Source organism: Rousettus aegyptiacus, unplaced genomic scaffold (assembly GCF_014176215.1).
Source record: "Rousettus aegyptiacus isolate mRouAeg1 unplaced genomic scaffold, mRouAeg1.p scaffold_m13_p_14, whole genome shotgun sequence".
In the NCBI taxonomy this organism is placed as follows: Eukaryota; Metazoa; Chordata; class Mammalia; order Chiroptera; family Pteropodidae; genus Rousettus; species Rousettus aegyptiacus.
This window is the reverse complement of record NW_023416289.1, coordinates 47198952-47224070: the sequence shown is the minus strand read 5'-3', so window position 1 is coordinate 47224070 and position 25119 is coordinate 47198952. Positions and strand designations below refer to the sequence as shown.

The following is a 25119-nucleotide window of genomic DNA, read 5'->3' as shown; positions in this document are numbered from 1 at the left end:
TGTCCCTAACAGTTTTATTTCTGTATGAATTCATGAGAAATGATGAATTTTGCAATATTATTTGCCATCAGAAAAATTTTCTCCAGTATATTGGGTAATTCTTGAGGTTAATTCTAAGCAAAAGCTTTCACACAATCACATATTGCTACTGAGTATGAACTCACTGATGATCTCATGATCACTGATGAGATCGTCTTTATTCCCATAGAAGGCTTTCCTAGTCTCTCCATTCATAAGATTCATCTTAATATATACTTTTCAGACATACGATTACCTAAAAATTTTTCCTTAAGACTTTTCTGCTTGAATGTATCAGTGTTTTTTTCCTATATGTTAATTTTGACATACAGTGTGAGGTAATTTATCACTGAAGGCACTAACATATTCTATGCATTCATTAAATTTCACTCCTATGCAAATTCCATAATTTTCCAAGGGTAAAAATCTAGCAGCAGTCTACTCTACACTGACTATATTCAAGAATGCTAGGAGCACACTAATGGTTAATGAATTCACCAAACTATCAGGGTTTGTCCCCTGCTTGAGTTCACTTGTATATAATGAGCTCAGGTTCTCTGTAAAGGATTACATCCCTTGACTTACACATTTGTATATTAACAAGATGTGACAAATGAGAGAAAGGTTACCCCCAATCGTTCAATCCAGAGGGTCTCTCTTTCATAAGTCCTTTTTATGTTTACTGGTTTATTTTTGAAAATATTATAAAGTATTCAAACGAACAGCCAGATAAAGGGTTGCATAGAGTATGGTCCAGAAGGGTTGCAAGTATAGGAGCTTCTGGCACATGGATGCATTCACCATCCTGGGAAAAAATCCTCTTTTGTAAGCTCTTTGATGTACACTAAGTGCCGAATTTGTGTTGAAGCTCTCTCACACTAACTGCATGCATACGGTTTGTCTCCTGTGGAAATCCCCTGCGGGGTCATGAGACCAATACTGTATGAATAGGATTTTCCATAGTCAGTATACATAAAAGTAGTCTATCCTGTGTGAAGTCTCTAATGTTGTACAAGGCATATTTTCTTCCTGAAGGTGTCACTGTACTCATTGCACTGTTAGGATTTATTTCCGTTATGAGTTCTCTGATGTACAAGGAGATTTCTCTTTGAGGAGAAGCCTTTCCCACACTGATTACATACAAAAGGTTTTTCTCCTGTATGAGTTCGCTGATGGACGATTAGACGGCTTTTCACAGCAAAGCCTTTTCCACATTCATCGCACGCATGAGGTTTCTCTCCAGTATGGATTTGTTGATGTAAAATGAGCTCGGTTTCTATGGCAAATGCTTTTCCACATTCATTGCATATATAGGATCTCTCTCCTGTATGAATTTGCTGATGTACAATGAGATAACGTTTCATGGTGAAGCCTTTTCCACATTCACAGCACATAAAGGGTTTCTCTCCAGTATGAGTTCGCTGGTGTACCACAAGATTGCTCTTAAACGCAAAACCTTTTCCACATTTATTGCATATATAGGGTTTCTCTCCAGTATGAGTTCGCTGGTGTAACATCAGTCCACTGTTCACGATGAAGCCTTTCCCACACTCACTGCATCTGTAAGGTTTCTCTCCGGTATGAGTTCGCTGATGTACAACCAGCCGACTCTTCAAAGGGAAGCCTTTCCCACACTCACTGCAGGTGTAGGGTTTCTCTCCAGTATGCGTGCGCTGATGTATGATGAGCATGCTCTTCACAGTGAAGCCTTTTCCACATTCACCACATATATAGGATTTCTCTACTATATGATTTCTCTGATGCACAATGAGGTTACTTTTCCTGGGAAAGCCTTTTCCACATTCACTACACACATAGGGTTTCTCTCCTGTATGAGTTCGCTGATGTTCAATCAGACGGCTTTTCATGGTGAAACCTTTCCCACATTCACTGCATATATACGGTTTCTCTCCTGTATGATTTCGTTGATGTATGAGGACATAATGCTTCGTGGTGAAGCCTTTCCCACACTCACTGCAGGTATAGGGTTTTTCTCCTGTATGAGTTCGCTGATGTATGATGAGCATGCTCTTCCCAGTGAAGCCTTTCCCACATTCACTACAGACGTAGCATTTCTCTCCAGTGTGATTTCGCCGATGCACAATGAGATTGCGTTTCCCTGGGAACCCTTTTCCACATTCACTGCATACATATGGTCTCTCTCCAGTGTGAGTTCGCTCATGTTCAATCAGACGGCTCTTCATGGTGAAAACTTTGCCACAATCATTGCATATAAAGGATTTCTCTCTTTTATGAATTCTCTGATGTTCATTGAGCCTGGACTTTCTGGAGAATACTTTCTCACACAGACTGCATCCATAAGGTTTCTCTCCTGTGTGAACTCTCTGATGATCAGTGAGCTGAGACTTCTTAATGAAGGCTTTCCCACATTCATTGCACACGTGGGCTTTCTCCACTTCACGAGTTTTCTGATGTTTAAAGACCTGGGACTTACTGCTAACGGGTTTTGCACTTACAGGGAATTTAACCGCAAAATGAAATTCTTCACAATTACCATGCAGAAATGATTTCCCATCTCCATTCAAGTTAGTAGAGTTCTTAAGTTTGTAGCTTTTGCTCTGGTTGAACAAACTTAAATTTGATTTCAAAGTTTTCATGTAAAACTCAAACATATCATGATTTTGCCTGAAAGGAAAAGGACTTTGGCTTTGGGGAACAATATTTCCAAGTGCATTTTGTTTGTGGTTTTGTTTCATACCTTTCAGTATTCTTCGATTTTCCCAGTGACCCTGGAGATGATTATCAACTTTGTCAATTTCTGAGAAAAAAGAGAAAAAATGAATGAATCCTTTTATAATCTTGTTGTGATAAAACCATTTAGAAACTTCCGTGGTGTTTTTTAAACAATGGCACTTCGGTGACAACCCTGTGATAACACTAAGAGAAATGCCATGTATAAATGTTCCTTTTGAGGGTTGGATTTGTTCACTCCAAAACTCTATATCAGGTGGTACCAGGCACTATGCTAGTGTTGGAATATATAAAATATGCCCTACTTTTACTCATCTTAAATCTAGTTAGGGAAAACTGAATAAAGAAGAAAGAAAGAAAAAAGAGAGTTGGAGATTGTTAAATGTGGTTTCAAGGAGGAATGCAGATGGTGGAAAGTGCAAGAAATCAGGATATACTTGCAGAGAGTAAAGACAAGGTTCAGTGGTGAGAATGGTTAATGAAAGTGAGGAATCCAGGATTACTCTGCTGATTATATGACCTAAGTCACTGGGTAGAAAGAAGCATCTCAAATTAAGATGAGGAATGTTACTGAAGTCCAGAATGTGTAAATAAACAGAAAAGTATGCACTGTGGAATGTAAACTTTGAGATGATTATTAAATATGTAGTACAGACATCAAGATCCAGTTGGAGGTATAAATGTGGAAATAAGCAATATATACGTATTAATGGAGAAAAGAGAACTGGGTGATATGTTGGGAGGACACGTAGAATGAAAGATGACGAAAGTACAAACCAAAGTTTAGACATTCCAACATTTAGAGTTTGCGGATTTTTGAGTCCACTTAGAGGAACTAAATTCTGACTACAGAGATGAGGGAAATATACACGTTAAGGTGTATTGAATAAATATGCTTGTTACCTAGCAAGTAAAAATGTAAGGTCTTCGGAATTTGAATTAAAGTAAGCTGAGACAGACTCTCGCACTGTAATCCTGTTCCTAAATTTTCCCTTCTGTAGAGTACCATCAAGGTGACCTTCCAGAAACATCAATCATATTGCATGGACAACTTGTAAAATCAATATTCCAGCTTTTAGCTGGGTCATATGTTCCATTCATAAGGAAACAGGGCAACAGTGATTGACAGGAAATTGTGCAGCTGGCCAGAGTACCACGCAGTGATCTTCGGAAGCTTATGTACTGCATGGTATATGGCAACTGTCACCTTTTTTCAATCACATTCTGCATTCAGTACAAAAGTCATATCCAAATTTTTCACTGTTCAACATCCCTGACACATGTTACTTCATTTGCCACCAGCAGCATCTACTTCAGTGATTCTATATTTATGTCTCACTTGGCAACAGTTGGGTTGTACTAAAGCCTTGACCTTCTTTGAAGATCTAGATTGTGTCAGCTTAACCTTCAGTTTTTTTTTTTTTTAGAACATCTGGCTCTTTCTCATTGCTATACTGCCACCACCCAGGTGAAAGGACAGGGAACACAGAGCTACAGAAATACGAAACCAGCCAACCCTCCACCAGGCCACCTCGTTTACTCACATATGAAATCCAAACAGTCATCTTGGCAACAAAAGTGCACATCTCCATGAATATTCCATTTACCCGTATTTCCACTCCATTACTTCTGCAGGAACCTTCTAACAATGGTCTTCATTTGCCTGACTTCAGGCCACTCCTTTGTTGGTCAACCCCACGGCCTCACACATTTCCTGCTTCATGCTTTCATTCCTAATTCATAGAATCATCTTCCTAATTCAAAATGTAGACTTGCCTCAGACATATCTTGCTGTCATCCCATTCTACCACCATGGGCTCTATTTCCTCTGATTTTTAAAATTAGCCTCTTTATTATTCATTTTTACAGTTATCTTCAGTGAAGAGTTAACTTCACCCAGAAAGCTCAAGTGAGCTTCCCTCACTAGCAATACCCTTTGTGTACTGTCACACACCATGGCCAGGAGGAGGCAATACTGTGCACGAGTCCAGATGCAGCATATTTGGACCCTTTCTGAACTCCATGTGACCCAACGATTTCCCTGCCAGGTGTATACTCAGGAAAAACTAATGCGTATGTTTGTGAAAAAGTTGTACCTGAATGTTCATAGCAGCAGAATTCATAAAAACCAAAAAGCGGAAACAACTCAAATGTCCATCACTAGATAAAAGGGTAAATAAAATGTGGCAGATCCATGCAATGGAATCTGATTTGGCAATAAAAAAGAGTGAGTTCTAATACATGCTAAAACATAGAAAAACTTCAGAAACATGCTAAATGAAAGAAACAGGCATGAAAGACCACATAATTTATGATACTATTTATATGAAATATCCAGAACAGGCAAATCTATAGAGATATTAGTGGTTGGTTGCCTAGGCTGGGGTTTATGAGAAAGCATTTTTTTTTAAAGTGATAAAGTGATGAAAATCCTCTAATACTGATTGTGATATAGTTATATAACTGTTGAAAAACTACAAAGCGCTGAACTGTTGATTTAAGTTGGCAACTTGTGAGGTATGTGAAGTATCTAAATAAAGCTGTTTAAAATAAACAAACAAGAATGTGATGGGAAAAACGAATGATTAGGGAAATGAAAATAATGCTAACACCTAAGAGGAACCAAAGGAAAATCAGAAATATCAAAGGTACAAAGGAAGTAAATTGAGGCAGACACAAACCATGATTTGGGCTAGAACTAATATAGGATATAAAACAGTCTTTTCTAGTTAAACAGCCAACAGGAACAGCAGAGACCTTTAAGATGAGAACCTCATAGGTGTAGAACACTCAAGATAACACCAGCGTGGACAGGCTAGAAGAGGAACTGTAGTAAAGGAGAATCTAATATTAAAATATGGTAGTGGGAAGGGTTTTAGTGGAGGGAAGATGATTCCTGTTACTTATGCAGGAACTTGGAAATCTCAGGCCAGTAAAATATTTAGAACTAAAAATGTGTTAGACAATATTAATAGGAGATATCAATTTGGAATCTCATCCAGAGAAACAGAAAGAACTGAATTCATGAGACTGAAGGAAAATGTTAAGGAGTACCACAGGAAAAAATGGAAAATAAAACCACTGAAGAACCTCAGAATGAGGGAAAAAAGAAACCAAGGAAGCAGATTAATGCTCAGTAAAAGATGAGGTGACCGTGAGGGCATGACGTGCAAGGTAGTGGTGGCGGTTACGAAGGGAAGCCACTAAATTCCCAGAGGAGAAAGAGAGTGAAATCATCAAAGATCTCTCTTTGGAGTGAGGATTGGAAGGTGGAATGTCATAGCCAGGGAGGTGGAAGGAACAGGGAGAGAGTGGTGACGATGCAAAGAGGCAGGTTGTAGAAGCCAAGGAAGAAATCGGGACCTCTGTTCCTCAAAAGACCTAAAAGAGAGTTCTGCTTTGGGGAGAGATGGAGGCATGGTTTCTGTATCCTCAAACACCTCCCAGCCTTCTCTGACTAGAATACGACTTCTGCGGTCATCCATGATGAGGCACATACACCTTTTGAGATACTGATTATTTTAAGCTGGTTACTTTAGAAACAGAAGACTCAAGAACCACCTTTGACCCTCCCCCTTACTACCTGTAAGAATTTAGACAGAGCACCTGCTCCGGGAAGGTACCTGTCATCAGAGGTAACCACAGTTTATTATGAACCAGTGTGATGGACAGGTAGGAACCTAGGAAGGCCCTTTTGACCCAAGTCCTCTCTGTGTCCCCCTTGTTCAAGATGGCCCAGTGAAGAATTATTCACCAGGCATTGGCTTTCCCATCTTTTGCCTTCCGCCCCTTTGAAGTCCCAAATACAACCCCCACTCCTCCTTAGCTCTCAACTGCCTGATCTGTCCCCGGGCCCATGTTCTTAAACCCCCTGTACATACATACATAACAAATTTGGTTATTTCCTCCTGTTGATCTGTATCACATCAATTTAGTCATTCTCCCAGCCAGAAGAACATAGAAAGGAAAAAAGAAAATGATTTTTCCTCCCCAACACTGGCTTGCTGGTTCTCCTACTCACCTGGACAGACGGGACTGTGGATTTCATGTTCTATGGTCCAGGATTCTTCTCCTCGTTCCAACTTGGAGAGCACGTCTGGTTTGCTGACTTCATACCCTGCTTGTGGAAAATGAAGGAGCATTGCAGTGACTTCAAAGTGTAAGCAGCTGAGAAAGGAAAGACCACTGACCGGGCACCCTCGGAGTGACACAGGGGAGCTGTCTCACCCACTGACACCAGGTTGCTGTAGTTCTCCAACATCACGTCCCAGTACAGGTCCTTCTGAGTGGGGGCCAGGAGCTGCCACTCCTCCCAGGTGAAGTCCAAAGCCACGTCCTCCAGTGTCAGCAATTCCTGTAATAAATGTTCCTGTTTTTTTTTTTCCTTTTTTATTGATTCATAACATCATAAACCTGCTCATATTAACTATGATTCTGACACCAATTCCTATGTGTATGTTTGTTTTTCAACCCATACCAAATAATTCTCCAACACCAGCTGGGTGTCCTATGATTCAACTCAATTCTGACACTGTACAGTTCAGATCCCATAGGTTAAGGGCTCAGACCCACAGACTGTCTCCCCCACCCCATGACTTCAGTGCAAGTCCAGGTTGTGACCTGTCCTCTGACTGACCAGCTATAGATGGGAGTTTCCAAAGACCACCTCCTTGGGTTTGATTAATTTGCTAGAGCGGCTCATAGAACTCAGAAAAACAGTTTACTTATGTTTAATAGTTTATTATAAAAGGACACAGATGAACACCCAGGTGGAAGAGATGCCCGGGGCGAGGTATGTGGGAAGGGGCGCGCCACTCCCCCAGCTTCTCCGTGTTTTCACCAACCCAGAAGCTCTCCGAAACACACGCTCCGGGATTTGTATGGAGGCTCCACCACGTAGGCATGATGGATTACTAATTCAATTTCTAGCCCCCTTCCCCTCTCTGGTTAATGGGGAACAGAGTTGAAAATTCTAAGCTTCTAATCACAGCTTGTTATTTCCGTGACCAGCCCCCAACCAGGTGCCACACAGAGTTACCTCGGTAGAACAAAGACATTCCTATCAAATAGTAGAACAAAGATGCTCCTAGTATCTTATCACTTAGCAAATTACAAAGGTTTTTAGGAGTTCTGTGCCAGGAATGGGGTGAGGAGGGAGGGGGACGGACAGAGACCAATGTCTATATTTATTATTTCATGAGAAGTTAACATCATATTGGACACGCTAAAGGTAATTAGTAAACTGGAATGTGCATTTAAAAATATAACCAAAAATGAAGCACACAAAGAGATGGAAAATATAAAAGAGAGTTTAATAAATATGGAGGATAGAGTGAGGCCTAACGTAGGCCTGTACGTAGTTTTCGAAACGGATTATAGAGGAACGGAAGCAATATAAAGATCTAAGGGATGAGAAATGTTCAGAACCCATTAAAAATCCTATGACTCAGGTTTAGTAAGCCAACAAACCAAGCAGGAAATATGCATGGAGACCCATCAGGCTGAAACTATAGAACACCACTTGCAAAAGTCACATTATGGAAACAACCAGAAAGAAAAGATGCATCACTATTAGACAGAACTTACTTGAAACAAAGAAAAAAGAAGCCAAAAGACATGATAAATAGATACGTGGTCTTAGTCTCTGGTTCCTGGCATAGTTTGTAAAACCCTTGGGGTCTCTGGAGTGATAAGAGTGTCCTCTGTGTGTGAATGAAATGGGTGGTAACTGGGGGCCCCAAGTGCTTTAGGATAGGGGCTGGTTGCCATAAAGACCCCCAACCTCCAGGGAGGAAGGAGGGACTGGGGTTCAAGTTCAGTCATCAGTGGCCGGTGATTTAATCATGCCTACATAATAAAACCACCATAAGACTGCATAAATGACAGATTCAGAGAGCTTCCGGGGCGGAGACCACATCGCCGTGCTGGCAAGGTGGTGCTCCCAAGGGGCCCTGTCTGTCCTTCACCTGTATCTGGCTCTAAGCGCTTCTTCTATTTGACTGTTCCTGAGTTGTAGTCTTTATATTAAACCAGTAAATGTAAGTAAAGTGCTTTTTTGAGTTCTGTGAGTCATTCCAGTGAATTACCAAATCTGAGACAGGGGTTGTGGGAACCCTGAAATTTAGAGATGGTTATCAGAAACAGAGGTGACAACATGGGACTTTCAACTAGCACCTAAAGTGGGGGCAGTTTTATGGGACTGAGCCCTTAACCTGTGGGATCTGACGCTATCTCTAGGTCGTTAACTCCAGGTAGTTAGGTCAGATCTACACACTGAACTGATCTTTTACAAGTCCATTAGGGGATAAAGGAGAGAATAAAACAAGACAAAAGTCACCTGGGATGCGATCATTTTCTTCTGTTTGGGGAAATGACCAGCAACTGGGATGCTGTCTTTGTCTCTTCTGGATATGCCCTAAATTCCTAGTTAGAAATCTCATTCGCTAGTCGAAAGCATCCCCAGAAAGGACAACACCTAGATCCTGGAACCTCCTCTTCTTTCATTTCTCGCCAGGACCTGTGAGATGAAGAGCAAAATTACTTTCAGGGTTACATTCCCCTTGCTCTATGGTCACCTTAATACATGGTCCCCAGTATTTACCTCTTTATTTGGTTCCCCAGTGATCACATTTCACGTTAATGAAACATAAGACCCTGAATGTGTGAAAGTAGCATGAAATGGAAATGTGAAAGTGTTGTGAGAGAGGCCTGCAGTCCTGGCAGGATGCCTGGTGCTTGGAGCAACATTGTCACACTACAGGGAGGACCCACTCACCTTACCTATTCTGGGACGTCTTGCTCTAGGCACAAGGATAAGAAAAAGAGAGGGAGTAGCTGATAACACGGTGGCGGCCTTGAGGCTGAATTTGGGAGTTGGCTGTAATCTGTAATTACTAATCTGATTGTACCTAATAACAAAGCCAGTTTTGTGAGAGAGAGAATAAAAAGCCATGGAGACAGGGGTGGGAGACTAGCATTGCCATTCATACCCTCTCCCTTATCCACATTAGTTAATGCATTTCCAGACTCCAGGTTTTCAGAGGCTGGACTCTTCTTCCTAACCGTCTCCCACAACATGAAAGTAACAGGAAATTGGCTAAGGAGAACCAACACAGCATCCTGCCTGGGTAGCAGGTAATTTTCAGAACAGTGATAGCAATGAAGCCACATGAATGCCAAGAAACTGTCGATTTTTCCTTTAAATTATGTCGTTCTCATACCTTATTAACGGTCTTTATATACCGTTTACGTACAAACAGAACAATGAGCACAACAAAAATAGGAGAGAAGGAATATGAGTTATAAATAAAAAATTTCATAAATATTTTAAAAATACAAATACTGGGAAAATAGCATCCTTTATATATTTACATACAGAACCTGGCAGGAAATATACAGGAAACCTGCAGAAGGAAAAATAAAAATAGAAGCTTAAATAAAGAAGCTTATTAATTTTAAATATGCCGAATGGTTCATCCACCCCAAAAGTTATATTTCTGCGGGTTTAAAGGAATGGGATGATGTGAGGAGCCGGAAAAAAATTAGAAAATGAGTCGTGGAGGAGGAACTTGGACCTGAAGCGTCTGGAGAATGGAAATGTTCTACAGCAAGACAGTTCCAGCAGCCTGAGCTCAACACACGAAGCAGCCGGGGCCCCTGCGCCTCCAAGCCTCCTGCTGTCACACGTCTCGGCACAAAGGACAGAGGCTACCACCCCGCTCACGGCTTCACGCCCAAAGCAGACCCAATACACATCTCCGCGGATCCCTCACTGGTTCCTCTATCACTGAGCTCCGAATTATTCCAGAACACGACCCAGGCGCCGCGGTTACCGACAGACCCCACCGCACCGGTTGTCAGTCACCCAGAGGTATAGAGACCCTCAGCCCTGACCCCGGAGACACCCCGATCGCAGACGCCCCGCGCGAACACCGACCCGGGGGCCGATGGCCCGCCCCCGCCCCCGCCCCCGCCTTTTCTGCAGCCAGACCCCCAGAAGGGCCGGAGTCTCCCCCGAACCTGCGGCGGCCGCTTTCGGGCCTAACTTCCTCCCCTCGACCGCCACCGCTTCTGGCCTCCTCTCCTGAGAACGGCCGTCGAAGGTCCGCGGCGTTTCTGTTGCGTTTCTATGGAGAACGGAATACAGGTTCCTGGCTTTTGCTTATGAGGTCATACGTCCGCGCCGCCGCCGCCTCGGCGCCCTGGGGGCCGCCATCATGGGACGGCTTGCCGTACAGAGGCTTTTGCGTGACACTACTACGCGACAGTGCGGCCGTCCCGAAACTCCCCTTTCTAGAGGAGCTGCAGCAGCCTTTTAGGAAAAAAGAACGGTTTTCAGAGGCTGGAAGGCAAACATGACATGGGGGTAAAACGTTTGTTGTAGGGGACGGCGAAGGACGCAGACGTTTCAAAGGCTGGAGCCCATCACGATCAAAAGCGGCTGTTACAGCCGTGACGCCTGGGCTCGGAGGGAAATTAAAGCAACTTCTGGGTACTTAAGTCACTAAATTCCGAAGAGGTTTAAAGTTAAGCGTGCTTGACACAAAAGCTGGCGGCGCGCTGTTGTATAGGTTTACCGCCGTTTGGCAGGAACACCACGGGCGCGGCCACCTTGTGGGATGTTCTGTGTTCGCACAGAACGAAAGGTTTCTGTGGAGCTCAGTGTGGAACCGGCAGGTGCTTTTGGAAGACCAGCAACCTTTGTATGGGGGATGCAGTGATCACAAAGTGAGCGGGAACGATGGATGTCGTGAGCCCCTTTCCATGTTCCCAGCCATGCCCCCTTACCCAGCCCAAGTACAAAACCTGCTGCATCCTAGGTAGCCACTGACCCACCTTCTGATACTCACATTTTATGAATAGAATTTTACCGTATCTACGTTTTACATCTGGTATCTTTCACACAATGTAATTGTTTTGAAGTATCAGTAAGTTCATTCCTTTTTGCTGCTTAGTTTTCATTGTATGGAGATTCCAAATGTGTTTAACCACTGCTCGGTGAACCTTTGAGTTGTTTCCAGGTTTTTATGATATTGCAAACAAAACTGCTACCAACATGCAAAAAATAAAATGACTTCAAAGAACTGGATATGCCACAGTCTTGTGCATCTGCCATCTCCTCACCAAAAAATCTCTGCCAGGCATTTATTTGCAGGACTAGTATCCGTTTCTAGCCCTGCTCTATCTAGCTCACCCCTCCCCCCTGCCGCCCACCAGTCCAAGCCTTGAGCTAGAAGTCTCACTCAACACCAGGAACCAAAGATCTTGAGAATATACAGGCTGTCACACAGATGCCAGGTTTATCTGCTTGTTCATATTATGTTCAACCCATAGGCCTTTACAATTCTCAGAATGCACCTTTAATGTAACCACAGGCTAAAGCAGGTAGTCAGTTCCATCTTCTTACTCCTCTATCGGTCCTATGCTGGCCCAGGTCTCTGGCCTAGGATGCTAGAATTGTTCCTGCTTACACTCTTGGTCTGTACTATCTCGTCTTCCTAGAGCAGGCAAGGTGATCTTTGTAAAACACAAATCAACCATGAAAGTTTCCTGTTCTCAATTATCTAATGACTGTATTACAGAATAGAGTAAGTATCAAGATGGCTAAATTTAGGTGTTTAAAAATATATGTTGGAGTGGCTATACCTGAAAATTCAGGGTTTGTGATGGAACTGTAATACAGCTACTGCATAGCAAATTTCCTATTTCTTTTTCTCTAGCAGGACTCAAGGCTAAAAAGGGAAAGACTATGGGTAGAGGACAGAGGACAAGAACCCACTCATAAAATAAAAGTAAGAAAGAATGAAAAAGATCAGGAAAATCACATGTCCAATGAAGCAGGTCACAGAAAAGATAGATCTTTGAGATGATGGCAACCCTTAAAGGTGATAAGGCTGTGAACAAAGAAATACATACAAGGTTTCTTCTACAATATATCCCAAGGGGAACTTGCTTCCATTCGTCTCCTATACTTCCCTCCATCTTAGACCAAGGTGCTCCTACCTTTTATTTTACTTATCTTGGATATCCTATTCCTTTTCTGCTCTCCCCTTTTTATATTCAGACAGACACTGAGTCTCTCTAATCTCTTGCTCAGACATTTTCTCTCTGAAACACACACACACACATACAAACACACACACTGTTATAAATGGGAAGAAAACACTAAAATCATCATACACCTGCCATCAGTTCATATTATATTCCATGAATCAGCAACTGCAGCGAATAATGTTCACAGCTATATCTTTCTTGAAAGATGTTCTAGTTTTGCTTCTGGAGAACAAGCCTCTCTCAGGTTTCCAAACTCACCGCCTCTTTCTTTGGACTTCACCACTGCTCTTTCTTAACCTATTTTATTAGAGACTCATCTTTCTAAACTGTTAGAAGACCCTAAACTTTAAAAAAAAAAAAAAAGATGGAAGAAATTTTCTTGCAAGGAAGATGATTTTAGTTCCTTGAACAAAAAGTCTAAATTCATTTAGGAGTTTTTGTGAAGACAGTAAAACATATGGCGCAAGTGTACAGATCAGAACATATTAAAGGAAATGTGAATTTAGAAGACTTTATAGAGAATAAAAGGTTAACTTATTAGAATGAAGGAACAATTGTAAGGATTATGAGAACAGAGCAAGAAATGGAAAACCAACTTTGGACAATTTCAGAGTGGGGCAGACATTTCTTAGTCGGTTCGGGCTATAACACAAAATGACAGAAATTTATTTCTTACACACATCTGGAGGTTGGGAAGTCTAAGATTAAGGCACTGGCAGATTCGGTGTCTGGTGAGGGCCTGCTTTCTCACAGACAGTGACTTCTAGCTGTGACCCCATGTGGTGGAAAGGAAGAGGGATCTCTCTGAGCCCCAGTGACCTAGTTGCCTCTCATAGGCTCCATCTCCTCATCTTATCATCTTGGGGGTTAGGATTTCAACGGGTGAATTTTCAGGGGACACAAACATTTAGTCTATAGCAAGAAGCAAAGAAACAATATAAACATGCAGAGTTTGGGACACAGTGTGAGCATAGCATCCAACATGGGGTTGGGGAGGGAATGTTAGGAAGGGAAACTGCTATTTCCCAATGGAGCAGGGAGATGCTCCAGTTAAAGACTATGCTGAATTCAAAGATCTCTGTTTGGAACAAGGCCTAGAAGGTGGAATTGCATAGCAAGGGAGGTGGAAGAAATAGGCAGATACTGTGACAAAGGACCAAAAAAGAACAAAAAAGGAAGAAGAGAATTAAGCAAAGAACAGAAAAAATCAAGAAGTACATAAAATGAACAGGGATCAGATGGGATCAGGTCTCAGAGGAAGGAAAGGGGTATATTTTCATCCTACAAAAAGCCTACATGAGAAGAAGGATGCGAGGAGCAGCCCTTCACATTTTCTCAGACATTCTCACACCAGGCACATTCTCTGACCGACTAGAACACACCTTCCCCAGCCGCTCACCTTGCTGGTTCTCTGCCGCGTCCAGCAAGTGGTAAATCCTACCACGTCCAGTGCGGCCCTGGAAAATAGACCTGAGTGGGAATGGGGAGAGATTGAGAAAAGAGAAGACAGAAAGCTGGGATCAGGAGGTCCACTGCTCACTGATGGTGGACAATGGTGTAGTTATATTTTTGCAAGTTCCTTTTATACGAGAGTATCCAATTGCTGGCTATGATAAGATTATCCTTTGCACAATCACCCAACTCGACCCCTGCTATGATCTTTTGCAGTTCCGTCTGCTCCTATGAGCATTCTCTCTGCCTTGGATCAACACCACACTGTTACTTTTCCATCTTAGGAGGGTTTGTTGAGGCGAGGCAACCCTTGGTTGATCTCACAGATCGCAAGGACCTTGTCAGCTTACAATCCACTCTCCGTATCTCCCCGTTCCTTTTTATTTTTTAAGCTGCAGAGCATGCGATGTACTGAGACTGTGCTATTTGTCATTAGACGATTCAATAGCCGACTGAAAAAGCACAGAAAAATTATAATTGGTACAAGATACATCGAGAAGTCCATTTGAAGCATGTTTGCAATTGTCCAATTGAAAAACATAGGGGGCAGCAACACAGGCTCGAACCCCTTATCTGCAGTAGGCAAATCAGATAGATTAACAAAGTCCAAAACTGCAAAAGCTCGCCACAAGTCGTTCTGAATGTGTCCTTTCAGGATGGTCATCAAAGAGGCTACGTACCCTCCAGGCGAGCTTCTCCGGGTCTGATCCATTCGCCATCTTCATAATGCCTGATCAGCCTTTCAGGCAGCCAAAGAGGTCCATCTGCACCATTAGGAAAAAACAACAGGCCCCTACCCCATACTAAAACAGGATCTGGGCCATGCCATTCATTAGTTGCTGGATCTTTCCAATGAACTACTGCTAGTGGACTCCCCGAAGATCAGAACCTTTCTGCAGCTGTTTGACCATCATCAACTGTTTAAAAAATTTAAATCAAAAAGTACATGGTTTAATATATTTTGAGGAGTCGTGGGGCTAACTCCCCATGACTTTTTGTATTTGAAGTTTGTTAACAGCAATAATAGCAGACCAAATAAGTACCAGGCAGGATGTTTAAGAAAATTGTAGGGGTTAAAGCCTCTCAAATCATCTAAAGTTTTCTCAGCCAATTTTGCAGGCTCTACTGTTTTGGATGTCGTGAACATGTTAATGAAGATTAGCTATATCGAGACTGGCATTATTGCCAGTCCTCCCTTGTATATGTAATTTAACTTTATTTTAATCCCATTCAGAGGCATCGTAGTCTCTAAATGTGGCCTGACCAACACCTCAATTTTCCTGTCTCCTCCCTACATTATTTCCCTTTAGAGATTTTATTCCCTTAATCTTAAGGGGATGTTGAGGGAAGAAGGTCTGTCTTCTGTAACTTCTTCAAAGCTGAGATAGGGCTGTAGACCCTGCCTACTGGGAATAAAAATCTCTGAAAGCTTATGCTAAGAGCCCTAGAGGCAGACAACGTGAAGGAATTCCAGCATGTAGAAACAGTAGGAAGCCTTGTAACCTAGAAGATATAAACTTAGCAAAAGGATAGAAAAGACAAGTCAAAGTAATAGTAGAGGTAATCGACAGTGAAGTTACTTTTTCATGGCAGTTTGTTAATTCAAGGTACACACAAGTTCCCTGATTCCCTAGCACCTGTGGACTTATCTAGTTTCCGGAATAAGAGCTTAAGATCTTCTGCAGGTTCAAAGGAATAGGTCATACTTTCCGGTTTATTTTCTGGAGGAACCTGTAAAGACTTATAAGAAACTTGGTTAATTCAAGATAAATGTACCCAGCCCTTGATTCCTTGTAATTTGACAGCATTTAGGAACTTAATAAAACATGGTAGGGCCTTTCTATTTGCCTTAAGGGCTGAGTATTTATTCCCGTCACTGTGCAGTTAGCACTGGAGAGAAGCCCATGGGATGGGTCAGGACAGAGTAGGTAGCTCTAGTACCTAGTAAATATTCAGGTTTTCCTTCCTGCCATGCCAAGGGTGACCTGAGGTTCGTTCCACTGTTGTGATTGTGGTGGATTTTCCTAGGATTGGAGCTTGCAAGCACTTGAACCTCTGTTGTTGGAAGAGAGAGAAGCCCCTTCATGAGAGGCTTGCCATGTGGGGCGAGGGCTTATGAGGTCCACCCCTCCCTGGCTTCCCAGGGTTGGATGAATACTCGCCCTTTCAGTGCCCTTCCTTCTGCAGTTTGCACACTGATTATGTTTAAGTCCTGACAATGCCACTCATGGCCAACCAAGATTGAGGCCTTCCAGGCATGCAATGTTTTTATTGCCTAGGGTCACCTTGAGATGGTCCCTGTATTATGGCAGCTAAAATTTGCTCATTTGCTCCCTTTTTGTACTCTGCTTCTTCTCTGCCCAGTCCCAGTTATTAGACACCTTAAAGACTTTTGGCACCAAGGCAGCCTGCGGGGTTGGGTTTAGGCCCCAACTTTTGGAGCTTCCTTTGAATATTGGGCACAGACCAAGTTATGAAATGTATAGCTAGAAGTGTCTGACCCTCAGACTTTGGGTCAATGTTAGTATATTCTCTAAAAACCTAAAAAAATTGGTTAAGGCAACATAAAACACATAAATTACTTTGATTAATCATGGAATCCTTATTTTCTACTCAGAAAACGGTAGCAGACTAATTGCCTAAGAAACATTAAAACACAACTTTAGTTTTGCATTTCTTTACTTTTGGCATTTAAATCTCCAATCTTGTTTAATTTAATCACATAAAATTTCCTCTCAGGATTTTAATTTTTTTTTTATAAACCTTCTACTACTTTCTTCATTCCTTCAATTTGCCTCTTCTCATTTCACAATGACCAACTTTAAGACAAACACCTTTCCTTTAGTTTCCTTCAAAATAAATTTCCATACTTCATACCTTCTTTACCAAAAACATACATTTTCCTTTCCATCATAATTAGAATTCTTAAGTGAACCACCATATTACATATAACACAAATATAGATCAGAGGTCATACGCATACTTATATCAGTACTTGTAACTTCCCTGGGGGTGCCAACTCAGCCAGTTAAAGTCCATTCCTGACTGTCCTTTCCTCCCCTAACCTGCTGATCTCTGTAAGCCTCCATGTCTACTTCTTGCTCATACTCAGGAGGCAATGGTGGCAGAGGAGCAGAAAGGTCCTCACACTCCTCCAAAGTCCTTTGCAGTGTAGCAACCCGCTCATTACCTTCTCCTCCTGAGAGTCTTTGGAATACTCCGATTTTTGTATTCCAGTCAATTTAACTATGGAAATAATTTGTGCCACCTAATCTGGCCTCCCCACCCCTACTATGATTCCTTGGAATTATCATCTTATCATTATAGATTTGAAAGACTGTTTCTTTATCAAACCTTTTAGATCCAGAAGATAAGAAACGTTTTGTCTTTAGCCTTCCTTCTCTTAATTTTAAAGAACCTATGAAGATATACCAATCAAAGGTTCTTCCTCAGGGTATGGCTAACAGTCCTACATTATGTCAAAATTTTGTTGCTCAGGCAGTATTAACAGTTAGAAAAAAGTTTTCAAATTCCTATATCATCCATTTTATGGATGACATCTCGCTTGTGTATGTAGAGGAAAGAGCATTGCTGCAGGCATATCTGAGTTACAGATATCTTCACAAAATATGGTCTTTGCATTGCACCAGAGAAAGTTCAGAGGTCTACATTTTTTTCATATTTAGGAACTATAATTTTTCAGTGAACGACTAAACCACAAAAGGTTCAAATTTGATTCGACTCATTAAAAATGCTTAATGATTTTCAAAAACTACTTGGAGATATCAATTGGCTTAAGCCACAATTAGGAATTACCGCAGGCAACTACAGCCTTTATTTGATATTTTGAGGGGAGATTCTGATCCTTCTTCTCCAAGAGAATTAACTCTTGCTGCTAAATAGGCTTTACAATTAGTAAATATGGCTATACAAAATACACGTTTATCACATAGACCCCTCTCTGCCTTTAATATTAATAATTTGTCCAACTAAACCTCTTCCAACTTGAATTATATGGCAGAAACCAGGGCCAATAGAATGGTTACACTTGCATAATTCTGCTTCAAAAATTCTTAACCCTTATTCTGATTTAACTGATGGGGCAGAACACACCACTGAAAACCCTGCCACATTCCTTGCCTTCAAAGGTCCAACAGTTCCCTGTGTGAGCTCTTTGCCACCTATTGAAGTCTTATTCTGAGAAAAAAAACTTTCCACAATCATATTTCTAACAACAATGAGCTCACTGATATGTGACCTTCGAGGCACTCATAGGGTCTGTCTTTCCACAAAAGGCTCTCCCAGTCGCTGAAATCATACTTGTCTCAGTATACACTTATCAGCCATATAATGAACTAGGTTTTACTCAAAGGTTTTCCACCTTGATTGTATCACAGTTTATTCCTGTGTGACATAAAATATAACATAATTGGTCGCCGAAGGCACTACCACATCACTGCATTCATAAGGTTTCTCTGTGCAAATTCTATCTTCTGCTGATGGTGCACCTCTGGCACCTGGCTGTTGCATGATAGTCACGTTCCTATCTGCTAGAAACCCACTGATGTGTAATGAAGTCTGAGCTGCCACAGAAGACATCTGCACGGTCACTGTACCAACAGGGTTTTTCTCCTTTATGACATCACTTGACTGTGATGAGCTGTGACTCTTACAGAATGAATTTTCCAATGTGACTGAACCTACATGTTTCTCTCTTGCATGTGGCATTCTCTTATGAGACAAAAGGCAGGACAAGTTGGAGAAGGCTTTTCCACAATCAGCACAACGATAGGGTTTCTCACCTGTACGAGTTCTTTGATGTCTATTGAGGCATGACTTATTTCTGAAGTCTTTCCCACAATCACTGCACGTATAAGGTTTCTCTCCTGTGTGAATTCTCCGATGCTTACTGAGATCTGAATTGTGTGAATAGGATTTCCCACATTCGGTACACACAAAGGGAGTCTTTCCAGTGTGAAATCTCTGATGTGCTATGAGGCGAGATTTCTGGCTGAAGCCCTTCCCACAGTCTGTGCATACATAGGGCTTCTCTCCAGTGTGAGTTCGCTGATGTATAAGGAGATTGCCCTTCTGGATGAAGCCTTTTCCACATTCATTGCATATATAGGGTTTCTCTCCTGTATGTGTTCGCTGATGTACAATGAGATTGCTCTTATGAATGAAGCCTTTCCCACAGTCACTGCATATATACGACTTCTCTCCTGTATGAGTTTTCTGATGGGCATTGAACTGAGCTTTACAGCGAAATGTTTTGTCACACTCCGTGCATTCATAAGGTTTTTCTCCTGTATGAGTTCTCTGATGTTCGATGAGTGTGAACTTTCTAGAGAAAGCTTTATCACACAGACTGCATCCATGAGGTTTCTCTCCTGTATGAACTCTCTGATGATTAATGAGCCAAGACTTCCTGATGAAGCCTTTTCCACATTCATCGCATAAATAGGGTTTCTCTCCTGTGTGTGTCTTCTGATGAGCCAGCAGCCGTGATTTCTTGGGGAAGGCTTTGTCACATTCAGTGCACTCATACCGTCTCTCTCCTATATGAGTTTTCTGATGTTCAGTGAGCCTGAACTTCCTAGAGAAGGCTTTCCCACATACACTGCATCCATGAGGTTTCTCTCCTGTATGAACACTCTGATGATAGATGAGGCGAGACTTCTTGATGAAGGCTTTCCCGCATTCACTGCATACATGGGGTTTATTTATCTTTTCGATTCTATGATGTTTAATAAATTGTGAATTTCCACATTCAAGAATTTTAATTTCAGCATGAAATTGTTCATGCTTTGCATGGAGGAAGGATTTTGTAGCTCCGTTAACCTTAACAGGATTCTTTACTTCATAGCTTTCATTCTGGTTGACAAAAGTTACATTTGATTTTAATGCTTTCCCGTGTAAATCAGACATATTATGATTTTGCTTTAAAGGAAAATTATTTTTATGCCGATGAACAATGTTTCCAAATGCATTATGTTCATGGTATTGTCCTGTTTTCTTTAGACATCTTTGATTTTGTAAGTGCCCCTGTAAATGCACATTCTCTTTCTGGATTTCTAGGAAAAAGAGAATAATGAATCTTTCCATGTGCTTGGAATAGAATAAATAGCATAAACAACTCTGTGGAGGCTGGCTCTTTATTGACAATACTATGATCTCAGTTTCAAGAAACTCAAAGTAAATATGTTATCACTTGAACAAGAGTAAAATGCAATAAAATAAACAAAAAAGAGGTAAAAATAGTAAACAAGATTAGTTCATTCAAAATGAGTAGATACAGAATTGCTTGCTTTCTAAATGTGACCTTATAAAGCATGCTGAGATAGTAAAGTAAACTAAAATCAAGTTAGTATTCGCACTAGACCACAGAAGATATTTGTTTCAAAATGATGTGGGGACACATTCATACATTCAGAAATCCTCACTAAATTATGCCTATATACCAAGCATTGTGCTAAAGATGAGAATATAGAAGCATTCCTTTTTTCATTGAGCATGCATTCTGGTTAGGGAAAACTGAACAAAAAAGTACTGATAAAGAAAGCAGGTACAAACTGTGGTTTGAGAGAGCAATGGAGAGCAAAGTGTTAGAAATCAGGATATAATCTGGAGAAAGACAAGACTCTCTCATGGTTTCAACACTGTGGGATGAATAAACATGAGGAATAATGTATTATTCCTAACTACTTGACTTGGGTCACTGGATAGGTCGGTAGTACGTTTTAATGAGATGGGGACTATTACTAAAGTTTGCCATGTGGGGAAATGGAAGTATGCATTTCAAAGCATACAAACCTTCAGATGGGTTTTATATTACCAATACAGGCATGAAAAGCTCAACTGGCTATAGATTATTGAAAATGGTTTTAACCATTCTAATATTAACCATTTTATCATTAGTGTATAAATATTATATAAGGACAGAGGACTAAATGAGATCATGTTCAGAAAAATGTGTAGACTGAAAGAAGGTGAAAGCAAGGGACTATATTTATAGTTATTTTAACACTAAGAGTGTGGGTTTTAAAAAAGTCCACTGAGCGGTGCCAAACACTGTCTGTACTGATCAGGGAAATAAGCACTCACATATTCAGGAAACTACAAGGGTTTTAGAAGCTCTGTGCCAGGAACTGGGGCCAAAGACCAAACACATATTTCTTATATCACAACATCACACTAGGGAACCTTTTCCAGTCATACTTTGCACTTTTACACATGTAATATTTAAAATATTCCCATTTCCATGCAATGATGTCCAAACCCACCTTGCCAATAATGGCATCTTCTTTCAAAATTCTATACAAACAACTTGGTTTCTATCACTTAAAGAGTCCAAAAAGATCACAATTCTGATCACAGACCGAGAGTCTTGGCAGTTAGCTTTGCCTTCCATTTGTCTTTTCTAGGATAAAGAAGAATGTTTTCTAGAACTACTGGATATATTTTACTATTTCTACAATTCTGCAACCCGGTTAAAAAGTAAGACTAAATATCCAAGGATAATATAAGTCAAACTTCCAACCTCACCATTCTACCTCAATTTCTAACAAAGTCTACAAGAGTTAAGCCTGGATAAAAGTTATATTACCCATGATGACCCCATTTATCCATGTTCGCACTCCACTGGTTCCTCTACAAATACCTTCTCAAATTGGCTTTCATGTGGCTAGTTTCAAGCCAATTTTTTGACAGTCCCCACAGGGCCCTATATATTTCCAACTTCGCACCTTCATTCTTTGCCCCTCATCATCTTTATTCAAATCCTAGTCATTCTATCATTTCTCCATCCTATGTCACTACAAGCTGTTTACCCTAAATTTCTAAAGTATTCCCCATCTTTACTCTTCATTTTGACAATTAACTTCACACAGCCCTGAACTTTACCAAAAGATGTTTCATTTGAAAGCTGTACTTCTACAAATTACATGAAGATTCTCTTCCAGTTGTCACTAAAACCTTACTCCTAGAATGTCTTGCTTTAGTTCTAACTAAATCCAATCCCGTCTGGCACTTAATAGGGCTGTGGTTCACCAAATAACTCCAATGGCCAACTTACAGCATTATATGTAGACTAGTCCAGGTTGTCACCCCAAATCTAACAAAACACTCTCAAAAGAAGAGGCCTTGAAACTACGCATTTAACAAATATTCTTTCTGACTGCTAGCTGTCCAGGGCTCTTCTTAATCTGTACTCACACAAGAGATCTCACTCTGTCCATCCATATTTCTACCTCTAGTCCTATACTCTCCCTAAATTCCTCAGGTATATCCAAACGCAGGAGAGTGCACCACTTGGATGTGAACAAGCACATCTAAATTACAATGCGCACAACAAAACTCTCCACACATCACATAGAAATAGCACTCCATGCTCCTCAGATTCACAGCCAAAAACCTTACCATTGTCCTTGATTTATATTTTTCCCTTGCACTCATTATCTACTTCAATAGGAAATCATTTCTTCCCTCCTTTATAAATATATTTGGAAGCTGACCGCCCCTCACGCTCTAACTTAGGTTGGAGATAAGCGTTCTGTCTTATCCTATAGCAAACAGGCTCCCAAGTAGTTTCAGGATCAGCCTCTGCCTGCCACTGTCTACTTTCCACGAAGTAGCCACGGGGATCATTTTAATGATAAATTGTATCGCATCACATCTTTACTGAAAACTCCTTAATGTTTTCTCATCTCCTTATTTTAAAATGTCAAGATGCTAACATGCCTTTGAAAGGTTCTAATACTGCAAAATCTCGCTACTACCACAACGCCTTTATCTCCGTATTGCTCTCCATCCACTGTCTTGTCACTCCACTGTATTCACACAGGCTTCCTTGAGGTTCTTCAAACAGGCTCTGCCTTGGGCCTTTGAACATGCTATTTTGTCTACATTGGAACGCAACTCGCCCAAAGGACACACTCGCATCTCTCAGATAGCTGCTTAAAGACGTGTCACCAAAGAGGCATTTTCCTTCCTAAATGACTTAAGATTAGAGAACCTGAGCTAGATTCTTGACTGTGAAGAGCTGCTCCAAGTCCTCTTACACACTTTTCCATTTTGCTGTTTGAATGATCTTCAGAGCACTTTTCACTGCAAGATATCATACTTACATATATTTATTCAAATGAATTTTGTGTCTCCTCCATTTACGGCATAATCTCCAAAAAGAATTTTGCTCTTGGTGGTGCTCACGGCTATCAGTGCCAGTGAGTAAGAGGCCATCCAAAAACATTTAAAGCATCAAAAAATATTTCAAGCAATGGACCAAGGAAATATTCTCATGGATGGAAAATACTGGGGAGATGCTTTTAAATATAGTTGACCCAGAGTTTAGGAAAAAGCAAGGAAGTTCTGTATAAGCAAGGCAATATCACATCATGGAGGCTGTTGACAGAAGAGGAATTGCCATCTTATACAGCTGGTAATATGATTAACTGGGATTTCATGTCATCAGACTATCATGAGGAAAAGGAAGAAAGCTTTAAGAATCCAGCAATATCATTTAAGATAAACTAAAATAATGATCATGATCAATGATTATACAAGGTAATAAAAGCTAAACAAACATGAGGTTTAATGATGTTTTGATCTAGAACAGAAAAATTATAAGAAATCAATAAGAATAGTAAAGATTTTAAATGAGGGGCATGAGGAGGCAGAGAAGCATCTAGGAGAAAACACATTTCGCCTGCCCCTGGTTCCTGGCACAGAGCTCCTGACACTGATCATTTCCTAAGTGGTAAAAGCACTGGGATCATCTTTTGTTCTGATATTTAGTCTTTGATCCTGGTTCTTGACAGAGTTCCTAAATTCCTTGGAATTTCCTAGGTGACAAGAATGTCTTTTGTTCTAATGAAGTGACTCTGGCCACCCAGTGACGCTGGTCAACAGAAAGACCCAGCTATGATTAGAAGCTTGAAAGTTTCGGTCCCACTCCACACGCTCTGGAGGGAGGAGAGGAGCTGGCAATGGATTTAATAATCGATCATGCATACGAGAGGAAGCCTCCATAAAAATCTCAAAAGTATGGGGTTCGGAGAGCTTCTGGGTTGGTGAACACGTGGAGACTGGAGAGAGTGATGCTGAGGGCATAGAAGCTCCAAGCCCTTTCCCCGTACCTTGCCCCATTCACCTCTTCTATTTGGCTATTCCTAAGTTATGTCCTTTTATAATAAACTGATAATCTCAGTAAAATGTTTCTCTGAGTTCTGCGAGCCATTCTAGCAAATTAATCGAACCCAAGTTGGGAGTCTTGGGAATGTCTGATTTATAGCAGGTTGATCGGAAGTGCGTTGTGACAAACTGGACTTGTTATTGACGACTGAAGTGGAGGCAGAGACAATCTTGTAGGACTGAGCCCTTAACCTACGGGATCTGACGCTATCTACAGGGAGCTAGTATCGGAATAGTAGGTGTCACAGAGAATTACCTGTTGTGGAGAAAAGCCCTCAGACATCTGGTATCAGAAGTGTTGTTGAGTGTGGCAGTGGTGTGGCAGTAGAGGGGGGTTGTTTTTCTGATACGGTCAGGATATATGTCAATAACAGAAGGTGCCACAGACTTAATGTTTACGTCCCCCAAAATTTATACATTGAAATCCTAACTCCCAGTCAGAAATGGGTGAGGTGGATGTTAGAAAGGGAAATTACCATTATCCAAAGGGGCACGAAGGTGCAGTAGTCAGAAGACAGTGCTAAAATCAAACAGCTCTTCTTGGAGAGAGGCATGTAAGGTGGAATTTCAGAGCAAGAAAAGCAGAAGGGATGGTGCTGGAGGAGGAAGGATGTTAACATGTGAGAATTCTAAGATACCTAGAAGGGAAAGAAATTGAGACCTAGATGAAATCAACAGGGATCAAATTCAAGAAGA

The 25119-nt window shown here is 41.2% G+C and overlaps 2 protein-coding genes across 9 annotated transcripts in view; both read right to left on the bottom strand.

Annotated features, from left to right (window-relative positions):
• Positions 1–685: 685 nt before the first annotated feature.
• Positions 686–15027, bottom strand: LOC107500408 (zinc finger protein 432-like). 3 transcript variants are annotated; one of them, XM_016125585.2, is made up of 5 exons: positions 10750–14172; positions 9068–9247; positions 6958–7084; positions 6752–6850; positions 686–2797 (listed from the first exon to the last, which is right to left on the bottom strand). In XM_016125585.2, exons 2-5 carry the CDS (start codon positions 9080–9082, stop codon positions 1077–1079), a joined length of 1962 nt encoding a protein of 653 aa, XP_015981071.2. In that variant the 5' UTR covers positions 9083–9247; positions 10750–14172; the 3' UTR covers positions 686–1076. The 3 variants fall into 3 exon arrangements, with proteins under 3 accessions (XP_015981071.2, XP_036088482.1, XP_036088483.1); XM_036232589.1 differs by lacking the exons at positions 686–2797; positions 6752–6850; positions 6958–7084 and adding exons at positions 14183–14253; positions 14916–15027 and having other exon boundaries at positions 9085–9247; positions 10750–10856; positions 11019–11041; XM_036232590.1 differs by lacking the exons at positions 686–2797; positions 6752–6850; positions 6958–7084 and adding exons at positions 14183–14240; positions 14916–15026 and having other exon boundaries at positions 9085–9247; positions 10750–10856; positions 11019–11041.
• Positions 14689–25119, bottom strand: part of ZNF613 (zinc finger protein 613) — a 30792-nt gene continuing 20361 nt past the window's right edge. For all 6 annotated transcript variants that reach the window (XM_036232588.1, XM_036232587.1, XM_016125580.2 and 3 more), the window contains one exon: positions 14689–20309. In XM_036232588.1, coding sequence (XP_036088481.1) covers positions 18634–20309 — 1676 coding nt within the window. In that variant the 3' untranslated portion in view covers positions 14689–18633. The remainder of the gene's footprint in view (positions 20310–25119) is intronic.

What these genes read in the sequence shown, in the direction of transcription:
- LOC107500408 (XM_016125585.2), bottom strand. An exon ending in CAGCAACCTGGTGTCAGTGG is followed by an intron (nt 6,851 to 6,957) that starts GTGAGACAGCTC and finishes ATTTTCCACAAG; the next exon opens with CAGGGTATGAAGTCAGCAAA. An exon ending in CCACAGTCCCGTCTGTCCAG is followed by an intron (nt 2,798 to 6,751) that starts GTGAGTAGGAGA and finishes CTTTTTTCTCAG; the next exon opens with AAATTGACAAAGTTGATAAT.